This window comes from Mandrillus leucophaeus, unplaced genomic scaffold, assembly GCF_000951045.1.
Source record: "Mandrillus leucophaeus isolate KB7577 unplaced genomic scaffold, Mleu.le_1.0 Scaffold414, whole genome shotgun sequence".
In the NCBI taxonomy this organism is placed as follows: Eukaryota; Metazoa; Chordata; class Mammalia; order Primates; family Cercopithecidae; genus Mandrillus; species Mandrillus leucophaeus.
Genome location: NW_012104410.1, coordinates 650,080 through 677,529, shown reverse-complemented (window position 1 = coordinate 677,529; position 27,450 = coordinate 650,080). Strand labels below are relative to the sequence as shown.

Here is a 27,450-nt window from a genome sequence, read left to right as displayed (position 1 = left end):
TCAAATCCTCCCCCTTTGTTTTTTATGATGAGAACACAGGGTAAGAGAGCACCAGGCACTGAGGCCTTGGAGCTCCACCAACCAATACCCCTGCTCTTGGCGTCTCCCACCCGGGACTTAGATCCTCAGGTTCCTAATATCCGGGAGGTGCTCTCAATCAGAAAGGTAAAGTGAGGGGTGGGGGCAGATCCCAGAGGCCATTTTTCCAGTTAAGGAGGGTGGAGGTGACAACAATTAGAGGCTTTTGGAGCATCAGATTGACCCAGAATTCCCCATCATTGTTTTCTGTGCATCTTTCCCTTCCCTTGCCATTAGAATTTCAATTTAAAAAGCAATGATCAGACCTTAAAATGAGCCCAGAGGAGGCGAAAACGAGCTGTGAGGTCCAGGAAAAAGGTAAGTCCTCCGCAGATATCCCCACACCAATTAATATTCTTTCCTTCTTTCTCTCTGTTCATCCCCAGCGCTACCCTGGAGGAAAAGGATCAAGAATCTCAGTTCAGGATCCTTCCTCCCTGAGCCTTCGAGCTAAGCCCACTGCCCACCGCCAAAGGCTGCCCCGGCAGATCCGGGGCTCTTTCGGTCTCGCCGGCCGGCTGCGGCGCCGCCTTACGCTCCCGGTCTCCCTGTCTCCCTCCATTCTTGCGTCACCCCTCCCCTAGACCAACAAATATCCAATACATTTGTTTCTCCTCACCCCAGGCCTCCGCGCAGCCCGCTCAGCGCTCGGGGATCGCTGCCCCCGCACCGGGTCCTTACGCGCTTTGCTTCCAGTCCCACCGACTACAGCCTCTTTCTTTGCTAGCTGCCCGGGTAAAACGCTTCTGTCGCATTTTCCTGCTTCTCTCCCTTTCTTTCCGCCTCTGGATCTGAGGAATAAATAAAACAAAGTCTCCTACGGCACCAGCCCTCCCCACCCCTGCTGCCTCACTTCTCCTCCTTACCGAGTGTACCGCCTTGTTTTCTGAAGGAAACCGTAACATTCAGACATTTAAGATGTAAATGAACTTTTCTTTATGACGTTTAATTTTCTCTCCAATTCTTAGGTCCTGCTCCGCTTCGCAGTGGAATGGAATGGATTTAGAAGCCTGCAGTAGGGGAGTGGGGAGTGGAGAGAGGGAGCCCAGAGTTACAGACAGCGGCGAGAGATACAGAAGACCGGGAGATACAGAGAAAAAGAGAGGCGGGGGAGGGGAGGAGGAGGAAGGAGGGAGGGAAGGGTTCCCAGCTGGCGAGGAGCGGAGCCAGAGAGAGAAAAAGAGAGAAAAGTTTCCCAAAGTCTTCATTAGTTGATTTCCCTGTCCGCCGCTTTCCCCGGCCGGCTCACCCCCAAAAAAGAAAGGAGGGGCGTCTTTATTTTTTTTAAGGCCCCAAAGAGTCCGATGTTTACAAGACCAGAAATGCCACGGCCGCGTCCTGGCAGAGAAAAGGCTGAAATGGAGGACCGGCGCCTTCCTTATAAGGTACGATGCTAACTTGACCTTCACTTTGTCATGGCGCCCCCGCCCACCCAGACTGCTGCAGGCGGCCGGGCGAGGGAAAGCAATCGCCGACCCTTGCTTCTGCCTCCCTCCCGCCTCTTTTTATCTTTCAATCTTTTTCTCTCGTCTTTCTTATTTTCATTTCCCTCCTTCTGTCTTTTTCTTCGTCTTTTTTCTGTCTTTTCCTTTTCGTTTCCTTCCTTTCTTCTTTTTCTCCTCCTGTTCTTCCTGCCCCCTTTCTTTCACTCATTTCTTTTACCCTTGCCGGCTGGTTTCACAGCTTCCCTGAGTTCTCTCTTGCCTTGTTCTCAGGCACTTCCTTGATCTCTTTCTCTCTCTCCCAGCCTTCTGGTCCCTTCTGGTCTCAAATCCCGGAAACAACAACAACAAAAATATTTTCAGTCCTTCCTGCATCCCTACTCTGAACTGACCTTCACAGCCCCAGCCTGACTTTTGCCCCACCCAGGTGTTCCTGGGGGTAAGGGGGAAGGCCAATTTACGGTCAAAAGAGGCTTCACTTTGGGACCAGTGCCCACTTGGGGATGATAATGAAATTGGTTTGGATAAGACTCTGTCTTCCTCACATTGGCCCCACCTGCAAAGTCTCTGTGATCCTAGTGGCCTGGGACTGAGAGCAAAGCCTCAGGCTGTGGGGGCATGGGGAAAGCAGATCCCACAGCTCCTGAAACTATGGGGAAGGGAGCAGACTTCAAGTACCCAATTGTGATTCACCCTTCTCTGGCTTTCAGCCCCTAAAATCTTAGAGTTTTCCCTTAAGACATCTGAGGAGGAGATGTAGAGAACTAGGGATTTATAGAGATTAACGCATATGTAAAAATAAGATAGGGAAAGACTATAAGGGCCTCTCCATCTTGTCTCTTGCTGCCTCCCAGGGTCCAGCAGAGACTCCGACATTAACTCTAATCATAACTTGTGTGGCTATAAAATAATATTATTGACACCCCTATAATTATCTATTATCCCCTTACTTGTAATGATTACAATACTACAGGAGGCATGTCTATGCTGACAAAGTAAAGCCAAGCAAATATCCTGGAAAATGAAACCAGATCAGGGGCATTCAAACTCGATCTCTTGTGCGTTCTTGAGTATGTTCCAAAATCTATAAGCTCCTGCCTAGGGTCTCCTTGATTTAGGAGTAGCCATTTTGTGGGGCTTAGGGTGATATCGGGAGACCCTACCATCTCCTCTTCCTCTACACCCCTGGCCCCTCCTCCTCTGCACAGACATCAGAGAGGGTCAGACAATAAAAGAGAAATGCTTTCTCTCTCACCCCCTACAATTATCCGAATAATTGCATGAATTCTTCCTGGAATACCACTGCGTAGTCAGGGTCAGAATTTCAGCAGGAAGTGCAGGGGACAGAATTCAAATGGGGGAAGCTGAGAGAGTCCTGCGTTCTTACATTCCCAGACTTTATAGTTCTGTCTAGTGTTACATTGTTTCTTCAGGCAAAGATCTTTGTTCGCCTTCAGTCATATTTCTCCCTTCCCCCTCCCTTTCTTTCTCTTTCCCTTCCCCCCTTTTTGAGTCCCTTTAAAGGAGACTCAGATCATCTTCTGCTCTTAATGGATGACTATAAAAGTAAAATTAATTCCCCCCTGCCCTTTAATATCAATATCTCTCCGTTAAGTATGCACATTGGTGAGAATAAACAGAATTAAGTGCTGCAACCCAAACCAGCAATTACACCCAAGGTGTTTTTTTTTTTTTTTTTTTTTTTTTAAATTTTATTTTCATTGGGTCTCGCTTATCTGGGGGTGTTCACTCTGGCAAGAGATAACCACGGGGTATTTTTTTTTTTTTAAACAAGTTCACTGGGGCCTGAGCCAGCACCGACCTGGTAGAAAAAGCAACCACGAAGCTAGAGAGAGAGCCAGAGGAGGGAAGAGAGCACCAGACCAAGGTGAAAGCGAACCACGCAGAGAAATACAGGCAAGGGAGCAAGGCGGCAGTTCCCGGAACAAACGTGGCAGAGGGCAAGACAGGCACTCACAGACAGAGGTTTATGTATTTTTATTTTTTTTAAATCTGATTTGGCGTTCCATGAGGAAAAGGGAAAATCTGGGGAACAGGAGTACAGAGAGAATTATCCGGGTCCTAGCTTGCCACATGAACGCCCAGAAGGAGAGAACGCTGGAAAAACCTGAGCGGGTGCCCGGGCAGCACCCGGCTCCGGTCAGCCGCTGCCCCACACGGTGCCGGGATGGGCCCACCAACTCCCCCCTCGCGGCCACCCGGGCTTCCTTGCTCTTCTTATCATCTCCATCTTTATGACGAGGCTTGTTAACAAGACCAGCGAGCTGGCCACGCACATCTATCTCAACCGCGCCCGCTCAGCCGAGCAGCGGCCGGCGGGGGGACTGGGAGGCGCTAATTAATTGATTCCTTTGGACTGTAAAATATGGCGGCGTCTACACGGAATCCATGGACTCATAAACAATATCTCTGTTGGGCGTGAGTGCACTGTCTCTCAAAGAATTTTTCCATAGGCATGTGTCAGAGGGTTCTGGATTTTTAGTTGCTAAGGAAAAACCCAAATGGGACTAATTTTAGGAGGCCCAAACAGAGTTTGTTCAGTGCCAGAAAATGCTTCCCCAAAGGGGTTGGGGGTGTTTTGTTGGAAAAATCCTTGGGTTATAGGAAAGCCTTTCCATACTACTTGTGTAGACCCAGCCCAGTTTAATAATTACAAGGAAGCGAAGGGGTTGTGTAGGCCGGAAGCCTTTCTGTCCCGGCTGGATGCAGGGGACTTGAGCTGCTCCGGGATTTGAGAGGAATATAGAAGCAGAGGTCCAGCCTTTGCTTCATGCTGCCTCCTAAAGATTCAAAAACAAATTTTTAAAAGTGAAACCAGCCCTAGCCTTCGGAAGCTCTTGAAGTCTCAGCACCCACCCAGGAATCCACCTGCCTGTTACACACCTCTCCAAGCCACAGTGGCACCGCTTTTCTAACTGGCAGCACAGAGCAACTCTATAATATGCTTATATTAGGTCTAGAAGAATGCATCTTGAGACACGTGGGTAACCTAATTATATAATGCTATTTCCATACAGGAGTGATTATGCAGTGGGACCCTGTTGCAAACGGGACTTTGCACTCTAAATATAGACCCCAGCTTGGGACAAAAGTTGCAACAGATAAATAGACATAAGGGAACACTTAAATAAGTAATGCATGTAGACATAGAAGGGGTATTTAAAAGACAGACATAATAGAAGCACAGAAGAACAGAAAAAAGACTCAGCAGATGGAGATTACCATTCCCAAAGCCTGAACTTCCTCCTGCTATTAAGATTGCTAGAGAATTGTGTCTTATGAACAGTTCATGAACCCAGAAGAATGCAATTTCAATGTATTTAGTCCACACACAGTATGTATATAAACACAACTCACAGAATATATTTTCCATACATTGGGTAGGTATGCACTTTGTGTATATATAATAATGTATTTTCCATGCAGTTTTAAAATGTAGATATATTAATATCTGGATGCATTTTCTATGCACTGGTTTTATATGCCTTATGGAGTATATACTCACATGTAGCTAAATAGACTCAGGACTGCACATTCCTTGTGTAGGATGTGTGTGTGTGGTGGTTATATGTGTAAATAAAGTTTTACATGTGGTGAATATACTTGCTGTATGTAATCTTCCCCCAGTAGGTTACTTTCACATACAGTAGATAAAAGTGCCTCTGTGTGTATATTTTATTTTTCTATGCCAACAATGTACCCATAATAGAGATATCTGTGCATTTTAGACTGTGTTTCAATTTATTGGCAGCACTATGACCAGGTGTGTGTTTATGGAACATCTTTTCCATGCTCTGCATGTGGACGATGCACCTTTTGCAGAGAGCTTCCCAAACAAGGGCTGTTGGTGGGTTCAATCCTCACCGACCTGTCTTTGAAGGAAGTTCTCCACTCTGGGCCAGGTAAACTGACAAAGTGAAGACTTGCCTCCTAAGCGGCTCTGGCTGGAAGAGGAGAAATCACCTGCTGGCAACGGGCTGGTTTAGATTGGCTAAAGGTCCAGCTATGTTTGGTCTTGTCGAGGCCAGTTTCTTGGCTCCTATGCCAGTCTCCAGAGGGCGGCCCGGGTCTTAGGAACCTCCGGGGCAGAGCCTCTAGCGATGAGAAGCCGGGCAGGAGGGCGGGCAGCCGCTATGGGGACACCGAGTCCCGGCAGAAGGAAGGAGCTTAGGATAAAGGTCTAGTTCCCGCAGCCCGGCCAGCGCCTCAGACTCCGGCCGCTCTTGGAGGTCTCTCACACTCACAGGGCGTCCCCCCTGGCCTAGGGTGCTCAGGGACGAGCGACTGGACAGGTCCGGGTCTCGGCGAGGCAGTCTCCACAGCTCTGGCCAGCAGGGGTCATCTCGTCCTTCGCGGGGGCACAGCAGCCCTCCAGAGGAGACCAGAGCTGCCGGCGCTGTCGGGCGCGGGAGCTGCTCGGGTCCGCCGGGGCTGTGGGCGCGCCGGGTTTCCTCTCCCTGGACCCTGGAGAGGACCGCAGCCGGGACCACGACGATCGGGGAATTGGATCAAGGTCTCACAGCTTTCTCCACAGGGCCGGGATGCTGAGCACTCCAGGCGCGAGTCAGGGAGTGGCCCAGGCGCCCGCGTCGTCCACCAGTGGCCAGCGCGTCTTTGTTTCGGGGCCTCGGCTAGAGTGGCAACGGCGCGCACCGCGCAAGGCTGCAGCGCGGAGCAGAGCGCGAAGCTGGGGAGTCCAGCAGCAGCTGGCGCGGGCCACGGCCTCTCCGCGGAAAACCGGCAGCGCCTTCTCGACCGACGCACACGCAGAAGGGCGGCGGTTCGGACCACAGGCTGGGCATAGGCGCGCTGTGGAATCGCGGCCTGCCTTCCACCTCCAGCTGAATTACACCGGAACCTTCCGCGCCTCCAGGTGCAGGGCAGGGAGGACTGGCGGCTCTAGAGTGCGTTTCTCGCGTGGTCTGGGGCCGAAAAACCGCTACTGCTTTCCTGGATATAGCAGGGAGGGTGGGCAGGGGCTCTGGCCTGGCCGGAACCAAAAGTCCCCGGAGTTTGCCTTGTTCGCGGACCGGAGCCAGCGGTCCCTGCTCAGCTCTGGGTCTCAGCCATCGATCGCGCCGGATTTCCGGCTACATTAGCATCCACAGAACCCAGACTGCCAGACCCATCTCCTGCCGGCTCGATAGCGGCTTAGTGGCCTTAAATACTCAGTTTCGTCTGTGCACGTCAGAGTGGAGCAGAATGACTGCGACAATAACCAGGTTCAAATACGGAACTCACTCGGGCAATATAAGCTTATACGCGCGCAACAGCAGAATTATTGTCTACCTAAATTATCTGGATATTTCTTCCCTTTTCTTGCTCCTCAAAACCCGGCGAGAGACACGGAGTGCTTTGTCTTAAAGTTAGTAGAGTAAATTGTAGTTTAGGGGCTTAAACTGGACAAACAGTTGTAACATAGAGCAAATCCTCACCCAGATGGAGAGCTCAGCTGCGCCCTAAGTGTTGGGATCGCGGTTCCAACCATGACCTCCTCTTTGGCCGGGAGACCCAAAGATTTGTTTTTCAGTCATAAGGAGGAGGCAACATCATTCTCTGGCAACATCCCCAGTGTTTGCGTTGAGTCTCTGGACCTGCAGAGATACCACCCAACTAGGTGCCTTCTCTCTCAAATTGGAGTGTCTCTGGGAATAAATTAAAGGCCCGTTATTTGCTGCCTTCCTAAATCCCTCTTTTTCTTTTGCCAGAGATGTCCTTATTGTTGATCCTTCCTGTGTAGACACATCATAAGAGTCAGATATTCTTTTGCCTGGATTTCCTGGGATTCAGACTCCTCCTACCCTCCTGTATCCAGACCCGGGCTCAACCACCAGGCCCCTCCCCCAGCTCATGGCTGCCCAAGCTACCCGTCTTCGGTGGATGCTGCACTCTGTGGGGCATTTTTATGAGCACCCTAAGGCTTTGGGTCTCCTTCCTGTCCATACCCCTCAGCTTTGCAAAACAACTGGGGATTAGGGGTAAAAAAGAGAATGGTATTTGATCTACATTCGCTAGTTTCTCTAATTATAGGAATAAAGAAAGGGAAGGAAAGAGAGAAAGAGAGATTTCAGGGCAGGAGGTGTGTCTCAGAGGCTGGACTTGGTGGGGGCTCCTAGAATTCCGGTACAGGCTCAGGAGGGTGAACGAGGCATTTGGAGGAGACTCCTTTGATAGGAGCCATACCGTTAGAAAAGGGGTGAGGGGAGGGAAGAGGCAAAAGGGTGAGAAAGAGAGAGGGCATTTCTTACCGAAGGCAGGGGTAGGTGGAGGTGCAGAGGGTTCGTGGGCACATCTGGACTCTACTACTGGCCTGGGCCTCTGACATGGCCTGGAGAGAGTTGCTGGCTTCAAAAGGTGGAGCCTATTTTGCCAGTTCCAAGGGATCTTTAGCCCCCTCTCAACATCTTGCAATACACAGTGTCATCTCAGAGTGAAGCCACAGGATTAAGATCATAGGGTTGAAGCTCTAGGCCCACCAACCCCCCTCCATCTCAGCCCCTGGATTACGGGTTACTCTCACTGCCACAGTATCCAGCTCAGATCACCAGTGCCCCTATCCCAGCTTCTATTTGTCAAGTTCCTGCAGCACAGACCTCCTTTTCTGAAGCTGGTTTCAACCTCCTTTAGGCTGTCCACATTATTTTTATGGCCCCATGACTCCTCAAAGCTCCTTCTCCTCCCCCAAGTCTACTACCGCCCAGTTTTCTCTCTGCTATAACTGCTTGGGACTGGAGATGGTAGCTCATCAACAGATCTTGGTTGCTTATACATTTTTTGTTGCCCCTGCAACCACTCTTCCTGTGTTATTATTATACATTTATTATTTTTATTATTCACCTGAGCTGGAGAAAATAGAGTGGAGAACAGCTAGAAGGCTGGGACTCCCATTATTTTGGGGTAGAACTTTTGTTTTGAAAAAAATCACATAATCATAATTCATGTTTTAATTATTATTATTATCAATATTAATATGATGAAGCAACTCTGTACAAGGACTATATAAAGGGAAAACGTGCTAAAGACAGATGTTTGAATAGAAGAGTACACTACAGAGAGCTGGGGAGGCAGCTAGGGGAAGGGCAACTATCCACGAGGACTACACTAGGTACCAGCGACAGACACAGAGAACAAGACACAGATTGACAGAGAAGCTCACAGAAATCAAGTTTAAAGCACATGGAAAGAGAATATTGCATATCTTTGTCCCCTCACTCCTTTTGGAGTGTTCTGGTCTCTCTTCTCTATTAGGTTGGGAATCAGGTTAGTTTGGAGTGGTAGAGCTCAAATCCAGCACCCTAGAGCCCAGAGGTCACAGGAAGGGCTGCATAAAAGGGGTACAGTGGGTGACCAGGAAAGGTGGGGAATGCTTCATGCCCAGGGGAAGCCCACAGGAGACTGCAGACAGCTGGAGTGGTGGTAATTTGGGGGAACTTGTACATGGGTGAAACAAGTATGTGTGGCTGGGAAATTGTCAGGTGTCAGATATCTAGCGGGGGATGAAGGCATGTGATTGTATCTCCACTCTGCTGGGCCATGTGGGGACTATGAGGCTGCCTGCTTGCAAGTGCACTAGGGAGGGTGGGGTGGGCCCAGTGCTGTGCTGGGCTCAGCTGTGTGTATATGTTTGCCTTTGCCTCTGCCTGTACAGAAGCTCTGTGCTGGTGGGAGAGTAAAAAGCTCGGTGGATTGCCCTTGGAGAGTTTGTTAGAGGAGACTCTCCCCATATGGGAAACCCTCCAAGTCAGCAGGCCAGTTTCACACTGTCCAGGCTGCAGTTAATTCCCATCAGTGCCCTGCTTCTCACCCCTCTTTCTCCTGGAAAGGGCGGGACAGCAGATGGGAGGCTGGGGGACACTTGGAGAGAAGGATAAAAATGAAGTGCAGAAAGGTTGATGGTTCTCTCACTGCTCCTTTCTCTGAAGCCAGCCCAGCATCTACTGGACTGGGGCTGGGGTCTGAAGGAGTCTGGATGAAAGGCCTTCCCACTCAGAGAAGCCATTCTCAGACCTCCAATGGGTTCTAGGGCTGTGCCCCTCCCTCTGCTCTGGTCCATGTGCTAGGTTGTGGAGGTTTGCGGGCCAGGAGGCAGAGGCAGCCAGTCTGAAGACAAAGGGCAATGTTGGGGGGGTGGGCGGGGAAGAGAAGGGAGTTGGGTGGGGGGCTGCAGCGCCCCCCTCCTTCATTATCACCAGCCTGGGAAACTGGGGCTGAGTGGGGCCTCAATGACTGGTAGCCCCTTTAAGGGCGAATTCTCCTCCCGCCTCATAAATTACTCTGGTCCAGCCTCCAGCGGCCATGACCATGAACGCCAGCCGGGAAGGGAGAATCAGAGGCCTCCGCTGTGGCTGCCAGAAACTCGCCCGGCCAATCAGTGTGGTGCTCTGTAGCCCCATCTACAGCCTCTTGGACTTTCTTTCTGCAGAGCCAGGTGGGGTGGCTACTGAACCTGAGGCTGTGTCCTCTGGGCTCTCAGGTCCCTGCTTGCTGCATCAGGCCCGCAGCCGCCACAGGCAAGGAAAGAGTGGATGGCAGCACACCTGTGAACAGATGTTCACCTGGTGCGGGCAGGAGGCTCAGGAGAGGGCTGTCCTAGAGGGAACATGAGGCTGATAGTCCTTGTCCACAGCCCAGCCAGCCAAACGCCCAAGCTTCAGCCCACTGGATGTCCTGGGGAACCCAGACCCAAGCAGGCTCCGGGTCTTGCTGATCATTTTCTCACAAACCACACTTCCTCCTTGATTCCCCACTTCCTCCAGCCCTGCCAGAGCCACTTGACCCCCTCAGCTCTCTCTGCTGACCCTCCACCCTCCTCTCTACTCCCAGCCTCTTCTAACCCCACTGACTGTGAGGTCGGGGTGCCTTGGTTCCACTGGCCCTGCTGTCTGCTCCTGCAGGCAAAGAGAATTAAGACCATGGAAGGGAAGTAGAGGAAGGGGACATCTGGGCCGCGGCTTCTCCAGATCCCCAGCGGAGGTGCAGCGCCCCAGTCCCGCCTCAAATAAACCAGCCCGTAGCACCTCAGCCTTCCTGGCCCTGCCAACCGCGGGCAGCTGCGGGCTTCGGCTCTCCCCGGCTAGGTTTCTTCCCTTCTCTCTGGGACCTGGCAGGGTGTTTTGGGTGTGTATGGGAGGGAACCACGAACAAAACAGACAAGAGGATGTCCAGGGAGGGCCTGCCAGAGACGTCTGGCGTTCTAAGCGGGGACTGTGTTCTAGGCGGCCCCCTCTTTTGCTCTTTGCCAAGGACAGGCTCAGTCTGGGGCTGGCGCCCGTGTCCTGCCCGCTAAAAGAAGGAGAGAGCTTGCTCCCTCAACAGAAGTCTTTTCTTTTTCATTCTCCGGTTCTGAAACCAGATCTTGACCTGCTGGTCACTAAGATTCAAGCGGTCTGAGAGTTCCCTCCGGCGCTGGCGTGTGATGAACTCGTTGACCAGAAACTCGCCCTCCAGCTCTGCCAGTTGCAACTTCGAATAGGGCTTGCGCTTCTTCCGAGAGCGGCTGTGGATCGGGTACCAGGGCGCGCCTGGGTGGAGATGAATGGCAGGGGTTGGCCAGAGGATCAAAGGGTGACCAGTCCAGTGCCCTCGGCCCTTCCCCAGACCCTTTCACCTTGGCCTCACGCCTGGACTCCAGGCCCTTTCTCTGCCTTCTGTGTGCCGCCAGTCATGTGAATCCCCTCTTCTACCCAGACCCCCATCCCCACCAACTCCCCCACCTTCTTTACTCTTTTTTTCTTTCATTCCTTGCCCTTACCTCCTCAACCCTACCTCCTGCTGCAGTATTCATGACCCTTCTATGTCCCTGCCCCTTCTTTCTCCCCAAACCTCTCCCCAATTTTCTTCTTCCCTATTTCCTGGTCCATTCCTCTCACATCCTTCAGCATTGGATCCCGGATCAGTTAGAACAGACATGGGCGAGTGGCAGAGTAAATTTGTCCACTGGCATTTCTTTTGAAATGTAAGTAACGGGGGTCTGTGGGAAGGTGGAGGGAGAGGCGCCTGGGAGAACTAGAGCCAGGCTTTCTGTCCCTACCTCCTCACCCCCAGGCCTGGGGAGTCCCCGTCAGGATCCCCTAACTCCGGAATCCCTGCCGCCTCCAGCCGCGGGCGGACGAAAAAGGAACTCTCTCTAGTTATTTTATGGGGGTATTTACATGTTTATAGGCTCCCCCCACCCGCACTTCATTTTAAAAGAAGCTCTTCCTCGCCACACATTCTGTCACCCCAGGCGTCCCTAGCTCAGTCGTGCCCTGCCCGCCCTGGTAAGATGTCGGGTTTGAATCCGCCGCGTGAGTGGCCGGGGTCCTTACCGCTGGCCGAGAGCCCGCCGCCGGGGTTCAACGGCGATACCAAGCTGCCGGGGTCGCCTGCGCCGGCGCCCTTGTTGCCCTCGTTGAGCAGGGACGAACTGGAGTCGGATTCCAGCGACTGGCAGGAGGGCGGGTCGTGCGGGGGTCCTGCGCCGCCGTCGCCACCGCCACCGCCCGCCGCGTAGTCGTACTTGAAGCCGAGCGCAGGCGGCCCCGACGGCTCCAGCGGGAGCAGCGCTGCCCCGGGCCCGGCTCCCGGGTCGCGCCCGCGCTCCTCACGCTTCAGGCCCCCGCCGCCACCCTCGGCGCACGGCTCGCGGTAGTAACCCTTGCTGTCCTCCACGCGCGCCAGCTCGCACGTGCGGCCGAAGGGAGGATTGAGAGACACTGGGCTGCCGAGGTAGGGCTGCGGGTAGCCATTGCACGGCTCCGCCGACGGCCAGGGCAGGGAGCATACGTTGTCGCGGCGTGGGTAGGACAGCGAAGGAAGCCCGGGAAGCTGCGCCCCGGACGCGCGGAAGTTGGGAAAGTAGAAGGTGTCTCCCGTGTGGATGTTTACCAGAGGCCCCACAAACCCGGGATTCAGGAGATTATGCTCGCCCATTTCCGCGGGGCCCGACCGGCAGCTTCTACTTTATTGCTATCTGACATTAAACATAGTTAAACCTGCACCGGCCACCCATTGGCCGCCCCGCTCACGTGGGCGCAGCCGCCAGGGGGAGGGGTGGGGACAACGGATCCCCCCTACCATCCCGCACCAACTCCAACTTCCCCCTTCCCCAATCCTGGGGGTTAGTGGGGGAACAAAGGGCGGAGGCAGGTTTATTTGCTGAATTCTGATTTTTTTTTTTTTTTTAGATATATATATATAATCTAACGCAGAGAGTAAAGCAATTGCCCAACACGGAGCAAGAGAGAAAAAAAACATACACACACCAAAAAAATGCCCGCATATATACACCCCTATAACCTGCACCCCCCACCCCATGTATTATCTTATCACCAACAGCTGGCCAAGCACAGCCCGTCCCTCTTTAATTAGTTTCTTTATTAACTAAAACCGTTGGAATTTACAATATCTCCCCAATAAATTACTATTAGATATTGTGTCATATAAAGTTTACTGGCTGTTTAAGGAGACGGATGAACCCTTTGGCTCGGGGTTTATTTACAGTAGAGGCGAAGTGGGGGTAAGGACAGGTTTCCCTGCCGTTATCTCTCCCAGCCCCAGCTGCTGCTGCACGCTTCTTTATCAGCTCTTTATCCCCAGGAATTTGTAGAGACATTTGGAGTCTTCTTCCCCAGTACTCAAGGATAACTGATAATGCCGGGTTTTCCGCTGGAACCGGGAGCCACCCAGCCTCACACCTCCACTCACGGCTAGAGGAAGGATGCGAAAGAGAGGCAGAGAATGCAGCAAAAGGAGGTGCCTAGCTCCGCATGGACCTGCCTGCCTGCTCCTGAAAATCTGGGGGCTAGAACTACTCTTCTGGTGTCATTTCCGGGGGACCGAGGAGCTTCTGGGGGCCTCCTGGAGTCTTTGCAGCGGAAATCTTTGGACCCCCTAATAGGGCTTAACTGGCCTGACAGGGGCCTAATTCTCACTGCGGAGGAGACATCCGCACCCCAGACCCGGCCCAGCCTTCTCCTGGGACCATCAGATAGCAGTGCAGAGGCCCGCAATAGGTTGCCTCCTGAGGGGGCTGGGATTGAGGGGGAAAAACCTTGAAGAATTATCTTATTGGGGGGTGAAATTATATTTATGGTGAAAACTCAGAAGCTCCCTCCAGAGAAGGCCGAGAAGCAATGCTGGCTATTGGTGAGATAATCAACATCTGCAAAACCACAATCCGATCTCAACTAGGTCCACAGAACACAGCCAAGCGGATTAAAAAGAAAGACAAAATAAAACTCCCCCAAACCAGATGTGTCCTTTTGGTGTCTAATAGAGAAAACACTCGAATTTCCATGTGATTTTTCGAGCTCCTAACCAATGCACGGCTTAAGTAATACAGGTTTGGATAAATAGTTCAGTAAACGTCTAATACGAAAAAATACCAGAAGATTGAAAGAAAATTGGAGACAGAGAGTCGGAGAGAACGCAAAACAAACCCATTTAGGTGAAAGTTAAATATCAGAGAAAGCCTGAGAATAAGCCGAAGCTACAAAAGCAGATCCAAGCAGAGAAGATTCTCCCTTTTTTTTCCTCTCCCTCCCCTCTCTTCTCTGCAGGACGCGGCAGAGAGAAACGCAGATTCTTTGAATTCCACCGCTCCCCGGGCGATTTCATATCCCAAACCGTAGCTGCTCACTCCGACAGAAATGTGTCCCCGCGGGCGCCGCCCTGCCCGGAGCAGTTCGAAGCTCGCAGCTCGGTGCCTGCCTCTCGCCCTGCAGGGCCGGTTCCCCTTCCCCGCCCCTGCTCGCCTAGCTGCCCGGCCTGGCCTGGCCCCTCCCGCCCCCAGAAGCCGCCCCGCGTTAGGCCCACTTGTCGGAACTTAGGGCAAGCTATGGGCTACAAACCCGAAGCGGTCACCTTCGGTTAGAGCCGGTGGCGCCAAGGAATGAGCAGGAGACTCAGCCTGGATTGGCCTTTTTGTGACTAATTGATAAGGGGCTTCGAGGCTGCGGAGAGGAACATCCCTCAGCTGCAAATTCCAGGTCACAGCATCTGTAACATCTTATTTCCCCTTCTCGAGCCGTATTGATGAGCGCCATTGAAATTTCAGTTTTTAAAAAACATTTTATTTGAGGGTTATTTTGGTCATAAAGGTAAACAGGGTGTGACTTTAATATTGCTGATGATTTCAATCAGAACATCGTGCGGGCAGCTAGGTCTCCGCCCAGGCTCTCCAGGCCTCTGCGCTCAGCCGCTATTGTTGATGTGAGGGATGCCGAGCTGGACTTTGCCAAATAATCACTACCCTTTGTGGGGTGGAGTATTCTCCTCGTTCTCTTTTTCCTTCCTAGATAATTCCAATCTCCTAGAAAAGGGACCCCAAGAGGAAGATCTCAGCCTCTCCCCATTCCCTCCACCCCAGCAGGCAAATCCCAGGCCGGGAGCTCTGCTCGCTGCCCTCCGGAGCCAGGCCGCAGAGCGCGAGGAGCAGTGGCCACAGGGCGGCGGATGCAACACAGGAGAAATGAAGATTGGGTGAAGGCTTCCTTCTTCCAGACATGCGTTTCTTCTAGCCTGATTTAGTCCCATCAAAGGGGGCTATTTTCCCCAGGTTTTGGGCTCTGCGGGCAAAGAAGCACGCACAAACCCCTCTTCCTTCTCTGTAGCTGACCCTGATTCCTCTCAAGGAGAGCTGCCGACAACCACTAGCAAAATTCGCATCCCTAGTGTTCTGCTCCCTGAGACCCACTGGGAACCTAGGGGTTTTCAGGACCCTGGCAAGGACCCAGGTAATCTAAGCGTCCAGCCTTCCGGTGCACCACCGAGGCTGTTTGCGGTTAAGGAAACCCGCGACACACGCAGCCCAGGCACCCATTTTTTTAATCTGGCTCAGACAAAAATGCCGCTCCCAACCTGGGTCCCCGGGACCGGCGGGAGGCTCGGGTGAGATCCTTCAAATCTAAATCCAGCCTCGGCGAGAGCTGCTCGCGGGAAGCAGTCTGGGACTGGGTGAGGAGACTGGGAGGGACTCCAGCCGGGCTTAACCCGCCGACATTTCGCTGACCACGCGCAAAACTATAGGTGGTCGGGCCGAGGCACCCGAACCGCGGAGCGACTGGTGCGAACTCTCCCTCACATTTATCAAATCACAAGGCTAGAGCGGTGGCCTGCCTGCTGGCCCCTGGGCCACTGGCTCCCGCCGCAGCTGGCCAGGCTCGACTAAGCCTCGCTCATTAACTCAGGGTTAATTAAAGCTGAAGGCAAGGATGCGGTCCAAGGTTTTCCTTAAAGACCAAAGCAGCCTGCGTCCCTCAGCTCTTCCTCCAGCTGGATGCAACGCCGCCTCACTCACACCTTCTCTGTGCCTCCATCCCTCCTGCATCCTAGCAGCCTCCACTGCGGCTGAGCCCGGCGAAAGGAGTTAATTATAAAATCTACGCTGATTCTGGTGGCAGAGGCAACGCGGCTGCTGGAGGTTTAGGCCGCGGGGAATCGGCTGTGACCGACTGCGTTCTGGCTCTCCCGCAGACCCATGGTCGGGAGTGATTCCGCGCAGTACTGCCTTACCCATGGTCTGTCCAGAGGCCGCAGGGGCCCAGTTCAAGGTCACTGTCTAGTTTGCAGAAAGCGGTTCTGCCTTGTATGCAAATTAGGCCGGGCCTCAGCCCCGGAAGTGGTGTGAGCAGGGGTTTGGCCCGCGGAGAGAAGGGAAGATGAAAGGGGGGCTGAGTGGGAGGGCCTGCCCCCCAACCCTGTAGCCCTCTCTGTCTTGCCTCTTTGGAGCAACTTGGGTTTGGGATCTGACTTTTGTCGGGTTCAAACAAGGGTAGGGGGTAGAATAGGGAGCTCAGTCTCCTATTTCGTGGTTTCCAAGCTCCTTCAGGGATTGGAGCCCACCTGGCTCCCAGCCCTCCCTGCGGGTGCCTGGGAAGTAAGGAGCAGATTGGGAAATCCCTTCCCCAGGTGCTGCTTTCTAGGGATTTGCAGCCTGGAGGACAGAGCCCAGTCAGGCTTTTAGGCTCCGGCAAGTAGCCTGGGGCCAACGGAGCCCCTACCTCCTCCAGTTTTCCCGCGGCTTCTCTAGTCCTATGTCTCCAAAAGATCCCAGCCCGATTGCCTCTCAGAAAATGCGGGGGAGGTGAGAGCCCCCAGGCAAGGACATCTGGGAGGCCATCTCTCCACCCCAATATGAGCATCCCTAAATGGACCACCTTCCCCCGTTTTGTCTTTTCCTTCGGTGGCGCGCTAACAGTTAAGTAAGGCTGCAGCTCTGACATTTTCCCCCTCCACCAGCAGAGGATCTCCTCCACCTAGTGAATTACTGAGTGTCAGGCAAGGTGTGGGAACCAAGTTAAAAAAAAAAATCGCATCAAATGCCACACCCACAGACGCCTGCAATGCAACAGTGAGACGTCTCCACCGACCTCTAAACTGGGTCAGGGGGTGAGGACTACCCGGTGTGCCCTCGCTCCTCGGCGTCCTTTTCTGGCTTTGACCCTGTCCACTGGCCAGGCCCAGCTCTGGGGAGGAGCTGAGATCTGCTTAGGGTCTGCTCAGCACCGCTATACAACTGCTTTCCAAGCCCGGGGCCCCAGTTCCGGGCAGAGGAGGGGGGCTCGGGCAGATTGGGGTGGGAGCAACGGGCCCTGGAGGCGGTTGGGAGTGGGGAATGGACTACCAACTCCGGGGCTCGCTGGGCTGGGAGAGCGCGGACAGGAACGAGGGTCCACTTACCTTTGGAGACAGAAGAGGTTCATAAGGGTGAGGGATAGGAGTTCTCAACCTCTAGAAGCCTTCTGGATTCCCCCTCTCCAAGGCCGTGCGCCGGCCTCGCCAAGGTATCAGAGGAGGGCGGGGCGGGGGGAGGTGGATAAAGCGGCCAGCGGCAGGCGCGCGGGAGCGGAGTTGCCAGAGCATCTCTGGAGAGGCCGCCTTTTATGGGCGTTATTAGCGCCCTTGTCTAGACTGGAGACGACACCTCCTCTGTGTGTAAACAGAGGCGGCGAGCTCCCGCGGGAAGGGGGATAGCGCACCAAGGGGGCAAGCAGCCCTCCCCTTCGCTGGCCACCGGAAGATCAAGGCCTTTTCCACCCTCCCCCCGTTCCGTGCGCTCCCTGTGATGTCAAGGTCAGAAAGACCTAGTCACGGTCAAGGCTAAAAGAGGAAGAGCCTGGTTGGTTGTGAAAAGACTCTGGCCCCCTCCTCCTCCTCCCAGAAGCCCCTGGCTCCCCAGGGCCCCTCAATTCTCCACCAGTGCAGGTCTAGATACACATCTGCCTGAACCACTCTTGGAGTTTTCTTGGGGGTGGGCTCCAGTACCACCCAGGACAGATCCAGGCAGATCCTAGGGTGGGGAGTTCTCTTTTGAACAGATGGAGCCACTGAAGGGGCTGCCTGCCACAAGGACCCCACCTCCAATGGGTGGGCTGTTCGGAGAGATAGCGGCTGCCCCAAGGGCCTGTCCCTGCCTTGCACCCACACTGGCCTGCTGTCCCCACACTGCTGACCCAGCCGCCTGTGGATCAACCCCAGGAGCAGATGGTCTCAGGAGCAGACAGTCATGGAGGCATCTGCGGAAAGAACTGCTGTCCTTGTTCTCTCAGGTGGGTTCGGGCTGTGGGACTGCTAGCTGAAAGGCCCATTCTGCTGGGCCTCTGTCTGGAGACTTAGATGTAAGTGGGGAAGGGTTTTTCCCCCAAGCTCAGCAAAGGATCTCTTGAAGCCCTCTCTGGCAGCCCCGGGGAGTGACCACCAGATGGAGAGTCCTGTGAGGCCCTAGGCTGCCTGAGCCTCCCAGCTCCGGCCTAGGGAGATAGGGGGAGTGGGGAGTGCTATCAGATTACGAGAAAGTTAGCAGGAGTCTCAGTCCCTCTGTGTGTCTGTGTTTCCACACAGTGGTTTCACCAGCTCTTCAGATCACCCTGTACCCCCTGGTACCCTCATATTTTCCTTCACACCTAGTTTTACTTTTAACACAAACACTAGGAGACTGCCCTTGGAGAGAAAGACACATTAGAGACTTGACTAAGAGATGAACTATCTCATTGAGTCCTCAAAGACAATGCCAATTCTTGGGAGAAGGAAAGGTGAGAGATCAGCACAATCAGAGTTGTGTTGAAGAAAAAAATCCTTATTCAGGGAAAGAATAGTACATTTCACAACTGTGCCTCCCCAAAACACATACTCACACACACTCACACAATGTTTGCTTACTCTTATGGGAAAGTCATCTCCAAATAAATCCAGGCATGATACTCCTCCAAAATAAATCTGGGTATATTTAATGCACCGCACGAGGGCTCACAGGCACTCAGGAACTGTAGTCCTTGTTAGACTTACCAGTGTGCCAATGCACCAGTAGTGTGCCTGCACAGGCTTTCTTCTTTTTTTTTTCTCCTCCTCCTCTTCCTCCTCTCTTCTTCCTCTTCTCCTCCTCCTCCTCTCTTCTTCCTCCTCTTCTTCCTCCTTCTCCTTCTCCTTCTTCTTCTTCGGAGACAGAGTCTCACTCTGTCACCCAGGCTGGCGTGCAATGGTGAGATCTCAGCTCACTGCAACCTCCACCCTCCCGCCCCCCACCAGGGTTCAAAAGATCCTCCCACCTCAGACTTCACAGACATGCACCACCACGCCAGGCAAAGTTTTTCTGTTTTTGGTAGAGACAGGGTTTCACCATGTTTTCCATGCTAGTCTCAAACTCCTGAGCTCAAGCAATCCACCCGCCTCAGCCTCCCAAAGTGTTGGGATTACAGGCATGAGCCATTGTGCCCGGCTCCTCTTCTTTTTTTACATTATTCCCTTCTAGAGCCTTAGGGTGGTTCCCTCAGTATGGGATGACTACCTCATATGATTATAAATGGGTTTGTGTGGAGAAGCAGAGGGATTCCTCGGAGAACTCTAGACTTCTCTTTAATCAGAATCCCCAATTTCCAGTTTGCCTACAGCTGTGCTTGGGACTACCCAAAGCAGTCAGGAAGGGTGGGGTCATAGTAAGAGAGCCCCAGGCCTCTTGTCTACTCAGTTTCTTTTTCTGACCAAACACACACACACAGTCTCCAATTCCTTTCATCTCAGGGGAAACCCAGGGATTTTGGGAGAGAGGTTGGGATGGTGGGTGGGGAGATAAAGGAGAGATGGAATTAAGAATGAACCTTATTCCTGGAAATTCTCCCTCAAATCTCCACTGCCCAGCGTGTGGCTCTCTAGTAGTTAACCCAGAGTTGAGACCCAGAAGCACTGGCAGCCACGTCAGTAGCAGAACCTCCACAGAGGGCAAATTCTTCAGGTTCTTCGTCTCTCAGCCTCTGTGTGCGTGTGTGTGTGCGTGCGCGCAAAATGTGCATGTGTTTAACCCCCAGGAATATTTATTTAAATGAAATTGTTAAAGCTTCAGCCCCATCAGACAAAGGGAGAATGGAGAACTCTGATTTCCAACCTGACATCTCCAGTGTTTCTGCGTCTCAGGAGAGGAAAAATATTATATATAAATAAAAATTGCTGCAGTAAAGATTTAATCTGAGATAACATTGTTTTAGGCTATATTGCTTTTAAAAAGTCTCTTAACCTGACAACTTAATGATCTCATTAACTCTGCCAGATAGGGAGATAGGCACTGACGCGACCAGGAAAACAAATTAGTGGCAGCGTCTACATAGGCTCCTCATTGCCTCGAAGACTGGGGTTCCCAGCAATGTGGAGAGTAAAAGTGGGATTGGTTTGGCAAACTGGGGGCCAAAGGGGTCCTAGCAGCTCAGCCTCTCTGCATAGGTTAAGTGGGGGGAAGAAAATAGTGCAGCCAGGAAAAGCTGAGCTTGAAGGTGCCCTGCCAGGCTGTGCTGACCCCAACCCAGCCCCAACTCCAGTCCTGAACTGGCTGAATGTATCTGGGGCCCTCTGGGGGCCATAGGGCACCAGGAGCCTAAGGTTAGTTCCCTGCTGCCGCTGGCCACCACCATGTTTACCTCACCCACTTCCCAGCTGGGATGCCACTTTCTCAGTACCCAAAAACAGATCTGAGCCCCAATTATTAAAGTTACCATCAATGTATTTTTTTTACTCACCTGCTTCCAGGCCTTTCAGTCACCAATTACATCTTTCCTTCCTCAACATACACTCAACTAAGTTGGGCATCAGGATGGGAAGTTTTCTCCTATATAGACGGTATAGATAACTCAAAAACTTAAGTGGAGCAAAACAAGGGTTTGGAATATACCCAGCTGGGAGTGATGTCTATACTCCGCCCCCTGATCATTCTGGCAGAATCAGGGCATAGTAGACTGTCCTGAAGAGGCAGTGAACAGAAGAGACTTCAGAAAGAATCTAAGCAATAAAATCAAGGCAAAAAAAGATATTTTATTTTAAAAACATGTTTGTGGGTTTTTTTTTTCCTTTTTGCATTCAGTACATCGTCATTCAGACATCACAATACTATATACAGATACACAACATTAAAAAAAAAAAGCCTATTTCTGATGAACATTTCAAAAGAACACTGTTTTGTAATGCACCAGTGGGAAGGGAAGAGGCAAGGGATCCCCACAGCACCAAGGTGGTCTTTGAGGAGGGAACTGTTAGGCAGCATCTACATTTAGCTCATTTAGCTAATTGAGGGCCAGATCTTCTTGCCTCCTGAACTAGATCCTCTAAGCTTTCCTCTGGAAATCAGTAAAAGTGAAAGTGTGAGGAGTCCCTCCGGAGCTAGTGCCTTGATGGAAAGGTGACTGGAAAGGGACTTTGTTGAGGAACCCATTCTCCATCCTCTTGGAAGAGATGTTTATCCTTAGAAAAAAAGTTCTGCTTCTCTGTGCCTGGCCCTAATCCCCAACCTTACCACCTAGAGAGAGAAAGAGAGAGGAGAGAGAAGCCCTATTTAGCAGCGTGGCTGGAGTCTTTGTCCTCCTTGGATTTCCACATGTTGACTGAGAGAGCAGAATAGGGGAGGCAGTGGGGCAAAGGCAGCCCCCATCTGGCCCCAAGAAATGCAGTTTCTTGGTTGGGATGGAGCGTAGGGGCTGCGTTGATTCCAGGGAACCATCCATACTCCAATCACGCTGCCAGATCCCTAATAATTATCATGAATGTTAACACGACTTTTAAAATATGCACAGAAAATCTTTACTGGGAAATCTTGCCTAAGGAGTGCGAGAGGGACAGCGAAGGAAAGTATGAGCTGGACAGATCCTGCGCCAAAGCTGCGCCCTTAGGGAGGGTCCTCTACTAGCCTGGTGACAGGATGAGGCAAGAATCGGGGCCATTCGGGATTCCCCAACCCCGCTTTGGTTGGAATGACTGGGCTCTGCACTGCCACTGGACTTTCTGGCAAGGTGAGCACAAGGAGGAGTAGAGGTCGACAGCCTTCCTCCCATGGCCCACCCGGGACCCATTTCCAAAGCTGTTGAAGCCGGGTGAGTCCCATCTGGATGGGGGTGGAGGCTGCGGATGGGATAGGGAGTTGGGGATGGCCCACCGCCGCCATGGAGCCTCTCTGCCTCCGGGCGGCGCGGTTCTTCTCTCTCGTTAACATTAAATACTCTTCTGCACCCGCGCAGCATCTTTCCGTGGGTTCGGTTATGGTACAAAGCGGTGACATAAATAGACGGGGCGAGCAGCGGGTGGGTGGTCAGGTGGAGTGGAGATGAGGCGCTTTCGATTTGCTGACCACCTTCTTCTCTTTGACCCGCCGGTTCTGGAACCAGATGGTTACCTGGCGCTCAGAGAGGTTCGTGGTGGCGGAGATGCGCCGGCGCTTCTCTTTGGTGATGAACTTGCTAGCCGCGTATTCCTTCTCTAGCTCCTTCAGCTGCACCTTAGTATAGGGCACACGTTTCTTGCGCCCACGCCGGTAGCTGCTCACCTCGGGCTGCAGGGGAACCACATCTGCGGGGAGATAAGGCAAGCGAGAAGAAGTGAGGCACGCGGCTGGACTGGCCTAGAGGACCGGAGGCTGCCTACGCACAGAGTTCTGGCAGGGGATCAACGGGGCCAGAGGATTGCTCCGCATAATGAAATCCCAAATGCTTTTCATTTCTGTTATTTTAGCAAGACCACAACTATGGTGAGGCCACTGGGCTCAAGGTTTAAGGGAGGGGGCGCCAAAAATTCAGTAATCAAGACGATATTTTAATGCAACGTTTACAAAAGCAAAACGAATACAAAAACATCCATGATGAACACAGTATCAATTAAAAAAATAAACATGGGTTCGGTATTACTGATTTTCTCTTTTGTTTCAGGCCCCAATATGGCTCTGCACAGCACTCGATATTAGGATCCTTGTACGCTTAGAAGGGGCCCTCCAAGTTCCAGCCTGGCCTGCCATGCTTGCAGAATTTCAGATACTCAGAAAAATCCCTCCTTCCTGAGTTAGATCGTTTGGGTGCTTATTAGTTTATATTCTGCCCCGTTGTCAGAGGAAGACATTCTGCTATATGTTTCAGGGAGGGCACGGCAGGCAGGGGGTCAGCTTCAGTGGGCCCAGATCACCAGATGGGTCTTCATGCCTTTGGACAGTGGCCCTATGTTAGGGATGTGAGGCACAGATAGAAGGTAAGTGTCCAGGTGAAGCCAGCCTGCTTGGGAGGTCCACACTCTAGGAATTGGGGTCCAATGTTGTGAACCACCTAACAACACCCAAGGTGGGGGGTCCTGAACCTGAGATATAGGGAATCAGGTGTCGCTGGAAGTAGGGGGTCCACACCACAGTCCCACCAAAACAGGGCAAATTCTGTTCCAACCCCCTTCCCTCTCCATTCCTTCATGACTGAAGGAAACTGTCTACATCCCATGCACCAACCATAATCCTAAACCCTAGATACCTGTCATCCAAACCAATACCACCAGTTCTGTTTCTTTAGGCTCTGAGAATTTAGCAGAAACTAAAACCAATATATATCACTTCTAACTCCATTTTCTACTCCACCCTCATCCCTGTCAATAAAGATCACAGCAACACTTTCAAGGCGAAGTGGGGAACTAGAGAGATTATCTGGATAGCTCAGTCCTCAATTTTTTCCATGTAATTATTAGACTTTAGGTGAAAGCTAATGAGGAGGGCTGAATATTTGGGGTTTCCCCTTCATTCTTACTGCCTTTTGAAACTATAGACACAGCCCAGAGGGAAGACACAAAGTTCTTTCCGAAATGTTTGTTTCCATTCCACCCTCACAAAACACTTTCCCTATACCCATCCCCATTGGGTCTGCTTTCTCTCAGGGACTCTTATCTATACACAGTGGGAAGAGTAGTGTCACAGTGATACACAGGAGAAAATAAAATGCTCAGGAAGAAAATGGGAGACAGGGGATCCAATGGCCTTTTTTGACTGTCTTCTGGTGACAATTTCTCAGGAAAACTGTTGGACCTGGCATTTTTCTCTGCCTCTATGTGAATAAACCATGATTAAAAAAAAAAAAAATCTTAAAAACAAAATAACTTTATTTAAACAGTATGGATCCTTTAGGTTAAAAAGGATTTGTTTTTGAACAAGACCTTTTGTCTTTAAATCTCTCAGTTCTCAAATTTGTTTTACTCCTAGAGATGTAACCATGATTTGGGAAATTGATGATTTGTTGACAAGAATAAAATGAAGAGGGTAGGTAGTGATACCAGGAGTTTGTTGCTTTTGTTGTTGTTATTGTTGTTTTTAATCCTCAGAACATTTTTTCAGGCTTATTTTGTTAAACTCATTTTACAAGATCAGGAATCTGAGGCTCAGAGTGGGTAAAATAACCTAAGTGGCAGAACCAGATTTTAAAGGCAGACTTTCTGACTCTTAAAATGATACAGTAAGTTTTAAAATGGAAATAGGCCAGCTGATACAATCCAGCTTTAAAACACCTCCTTTTCCCTGGAGAAGAATAAAGTAGGGTAAAGGTGGGTTTTTGTTTCTGAATTAGCCAAATAATTGTCCCTAATTTTTTACTTTACTTTCTTTAAACTCTTACAATTTTGGTTTCCTAAACTCTAGCTCTAAATTTCCAATGAGATTTAATCAACCCTAAAAAAAAATCAGTTTAAAAAGTAGACAACTGGTTTAAACTGGTGATTTTTCTCTATAGGATGCCAAGAATTGATTTAGCCAATTTGTCCTGGATCAGACCAACTGCAAGTTGTTTTGGCCTCCTGGGGAAATAACTCCAGTTTTGCCATCTCAAAGAAGCCCCCTTTCTTTGTCTGCTGCCTTATCTGGAAAGGAAGTGGTATGTAGAGATGAAGAAACATGTAGTAGCTTAGACTTGGAGATGTGCATACACTGCCTAAAGTGAGTGGGGGCTTAGTTACTAGTCTTACAATCACCCCTTCCCTAGTATCCATCCAGATCACATACACAAATGACTTCATGCCTGGAAACCTAATAGACACCTTTGAGGAGTAAATAAAAATCATATCAATGTTCAGCCATGGCTTTCTTTTTGGGTTTGGGGGCTCCTGTGTTTAGCTCCCCACAGCCCAGCCACTCTTGACCACCCGCCCCCCACGAGCAAGCTCTGGGCTCTGAAGAGTGCCTTGTCCAGCTAGAAATCCAGCTTGCTACTCTTCCCAACCCAAATCCAAAGGCTTGTCAGTAAGGACTTCTAGTATGGCCCAAAGAGCCCACTGTTTCTTTCTCCCTCTTTCTGTCTCCTGAACCCCATCTCTCTTTTTCTCCCTTTCTGATTCCCTCCTGGAATTTCTGCCTCTCTCTCCTCTCAAAAAAAAAACAAAAAACAAAAACAAAAACAAAGTCTACACTCACCATAGAGAGAGAGAGAGAGAGAGAGAGAAAACAAAAACAAAAACAAAAAAACCCACAAAAACAGAGCAATAAAGCAAGAATCTGTATAATTGGGAGAAGGAAGAAGCCACAACACATCTTGGCCCTAATTATCTGGATCTTGCTGAACAATTGCCTCCATCTCCCAAACCAGCCCAGACTGCCACAGATGAGGTTTCTCAGAGCCAGAGGCACTGTAGAGAGACAGCGGTGTTTATGCCTACATGTTGCCGAACAAACCACAATTGCATAGACAGAGTTATCTTGAAATCTCACTACTTCTAAAAGATCTCTGAGTGGATAGAAAGATGGAGTGTCTGAAGATAATTTCTTATTCATCTGCCTCTTGCCTGTACCTCTGCACTCACTGATACATCAGCCCAATTCTATTTCCACACGGGGATTGTGGGAGCACATAGCTGCTGAGGCATGCTAGGTTTTATATCCATTTCCATGCCATAATTTGCAAGTGTATTAAATCTCAATTGGGCTATACTTTTTAATTTCAAAGTTATTTTTCTCTAGGAGGCTGTGATCAAAAAAGTATTTATTTTTAGTGGAGATTGTTTTTTGTTTGTTTTGTTTTTTCCTGGGAATCTTTGAGATGTTTATTTTGCTCAAAGATATTGCTCAGCTTTTCTCCAATCCTTCACCCCTACTCCACACCACATTCATACATAGAACAGCCCCTTCTCTTCTACCTCTTCACTCTAAACCCATTGCACATTGCTATGGGCCTGTGCCCCCACCCACACAGTGGGTTTGGTGGGCACCTGCTCCCTTACCCCTTAGCCCCTTGGCATAGCCCATTGGCTTCCCTGCCCCAGGAATTCCTTCTGGACCCCAATCTCCTAAGAAGCTTTGTGTTTTGGTGAGACAGAGAATTAAAGGGCCATCTCTCTAAAATACATTGCTGTATTATGAACATGTGAATTGCCTATCTTCTAGAAATGTATTATGGTATATTTCATATTAGGTAGTTAATAAAAGAAATCATATCATATAAAAATATTATAGCCAGTACAGGGTAGGTGATGCATAATACCATGTACTAAAATTGTACCATCCTTAATTCTGGCAATCAGAAGTCACGGTGCCTAGTGTAGGTCATACCCTGGTATTGAGTTGTATTATACTAAGTAATTTCATAATATTCACAAGAATGTTATCTGCTGCACTCTCTAATATCATTCGGTTTTTTTTTTTTTTTTTTAAACCACCTACCTCTGCTTCCAATTCCGGATGCGGAGGAATTTCAGGCCCACCCTTACGAGGTCTTTGGGTCTATGCTTTCCAAGGAAAACATCCCTGAGCTTGGCATGTGGAACTGGTCAGGGAGCTGGGCACTGTCGGGAGACATCTGTGGCTGCCCTGGGCCCCCAGCCCCCAAAGACCTCTGTAGGTATCAGAAGGGAGAACGCTCTCCCACTGAGCTCTTCTTACAGGGAGAACAGACTCAAATACAGGACTCCCTAGACTGGAATCCTGATTTCTCAGCACAGGGCAGGATCCAAAGCTCTTGGTGTGGTTTTGGGAAACCTGGGACTGGTCTTGTAAGGAGAGCGGTGGGATTTGCAGGATCCTTTCTCTCTTCAACTGGAGACCGAATAAGAGGGGAATGAATGCTCCCTTCCCGTACTTAGCCAGACAAGACCAAGGGGTCCCCAGCCTGGGCCTGGACCCCAGAAGCCCCTGAACAGGTCTTCCTCTCCCATTTCTCATCCCCACGCCCTTCTTTCTGTGTTTGGGGCACCAATAACTAACTCTCTTTCTCGACCACATATGGGGGAGTTGGCAGTGGAAATGTCTATAAATTTGAGCTCAATATACCAGAGAGGCAAGGAAAACTTTACATTGCTGGGGAGGGATTCGAGCCTCCTCTCCACTCCCTCTCCAGAGATTTTGGATCTTCTGTTCCCTCAACAATCAGGAAATTCGTGGCCAGATTTTTAAATATGCCAAGAAAGGAAAAAAAGAAATTCCACATTTCTGTAGACCCCAGCAAATTAGTCCCCTATTTAAAAAATACTGTCTAGTGCCTGAACGATCCTGCAAATTCTGTCAAAGAAAGTGGGGGTTCTTATTCTCCCCCCTCCCCACTTATTCGGTGGGTTGGGGGTTTTGTCCTGGATTCCAAGGCACTATAGGCCCACCCTGCCCTCATCCCTGGCCGGAAGCGGGTTTAGGGGCCAAGAGCCCGGCGGGAGGCTGCGGCCGGCGAGGGGAGGCGGAGGC

At 50.9% G+C, this 27,450-nt stretch overlaps 2 protein-coding genes across 2 annotated transcripts in view; both read right to left on the bottom strand.

Moving 5' to 3' along the window:
* Nucleotides 1-10,309: 10,309 nt before the first annotated feature.
* Nucleotides 10,310-12,452, bottom strand: HOXC12 (homeobox C12). Its single transcript, XM_011992587.1, has 2 exons — nt 11,849-12,452; nt 10,310-11,062 (listed from the first exon to the last, which is right to left on the bottom strand). The coding sequence occupies exons 1-2, from the start codon at nt 12,450-12,452 to the stop codon at nt 10,824-10,826; spliced, it is 843 nt and encodes a 280-aa protein (XP_011847977.1). The 3' UTR covers nt 10,310-10,823.
* Nucleotides 12,453-20,796: 8,344 nt separating this feature from the next.
* The window catches only part of HOXC13 (homeobox C13), a 7,607-nt gene continuing 953 nt past the window's right edge, over nt 20,797-27,450 (bottom strand). Inside the window, exon 2 of the mRNA XM_011992641.1 lies at nt 20,797-22,340. Within this exon, the coding sequence (XP_011848031.1) occupies nt 22,084-22,340 (257 nt within the window). The 3' untranslated portion in view covers nt 20,797-22,083. The remainder of the gene's footprint in view (nt 22,341-27,450) is intronic.

What these genes read in the sequence shown, in the direction of transcription:
- HOXC12 (XM_011992587.1), bottom strand. Translation starts at nt 12,452, where the DNA reads ATGGGCGAGCATAATCTCCTGAATCCCGGGTTTGTGGGGCCTCTGGTA. An exon ending in CGGCGGGCTCTCGGCCAGCG is followed by an intron (nt 11,063 to 11,848) that starts GTAAGGACCCCG and finishes ATCTCCACCCAG; the next exon opens with GCGCGCCCTGGTACCCGATC.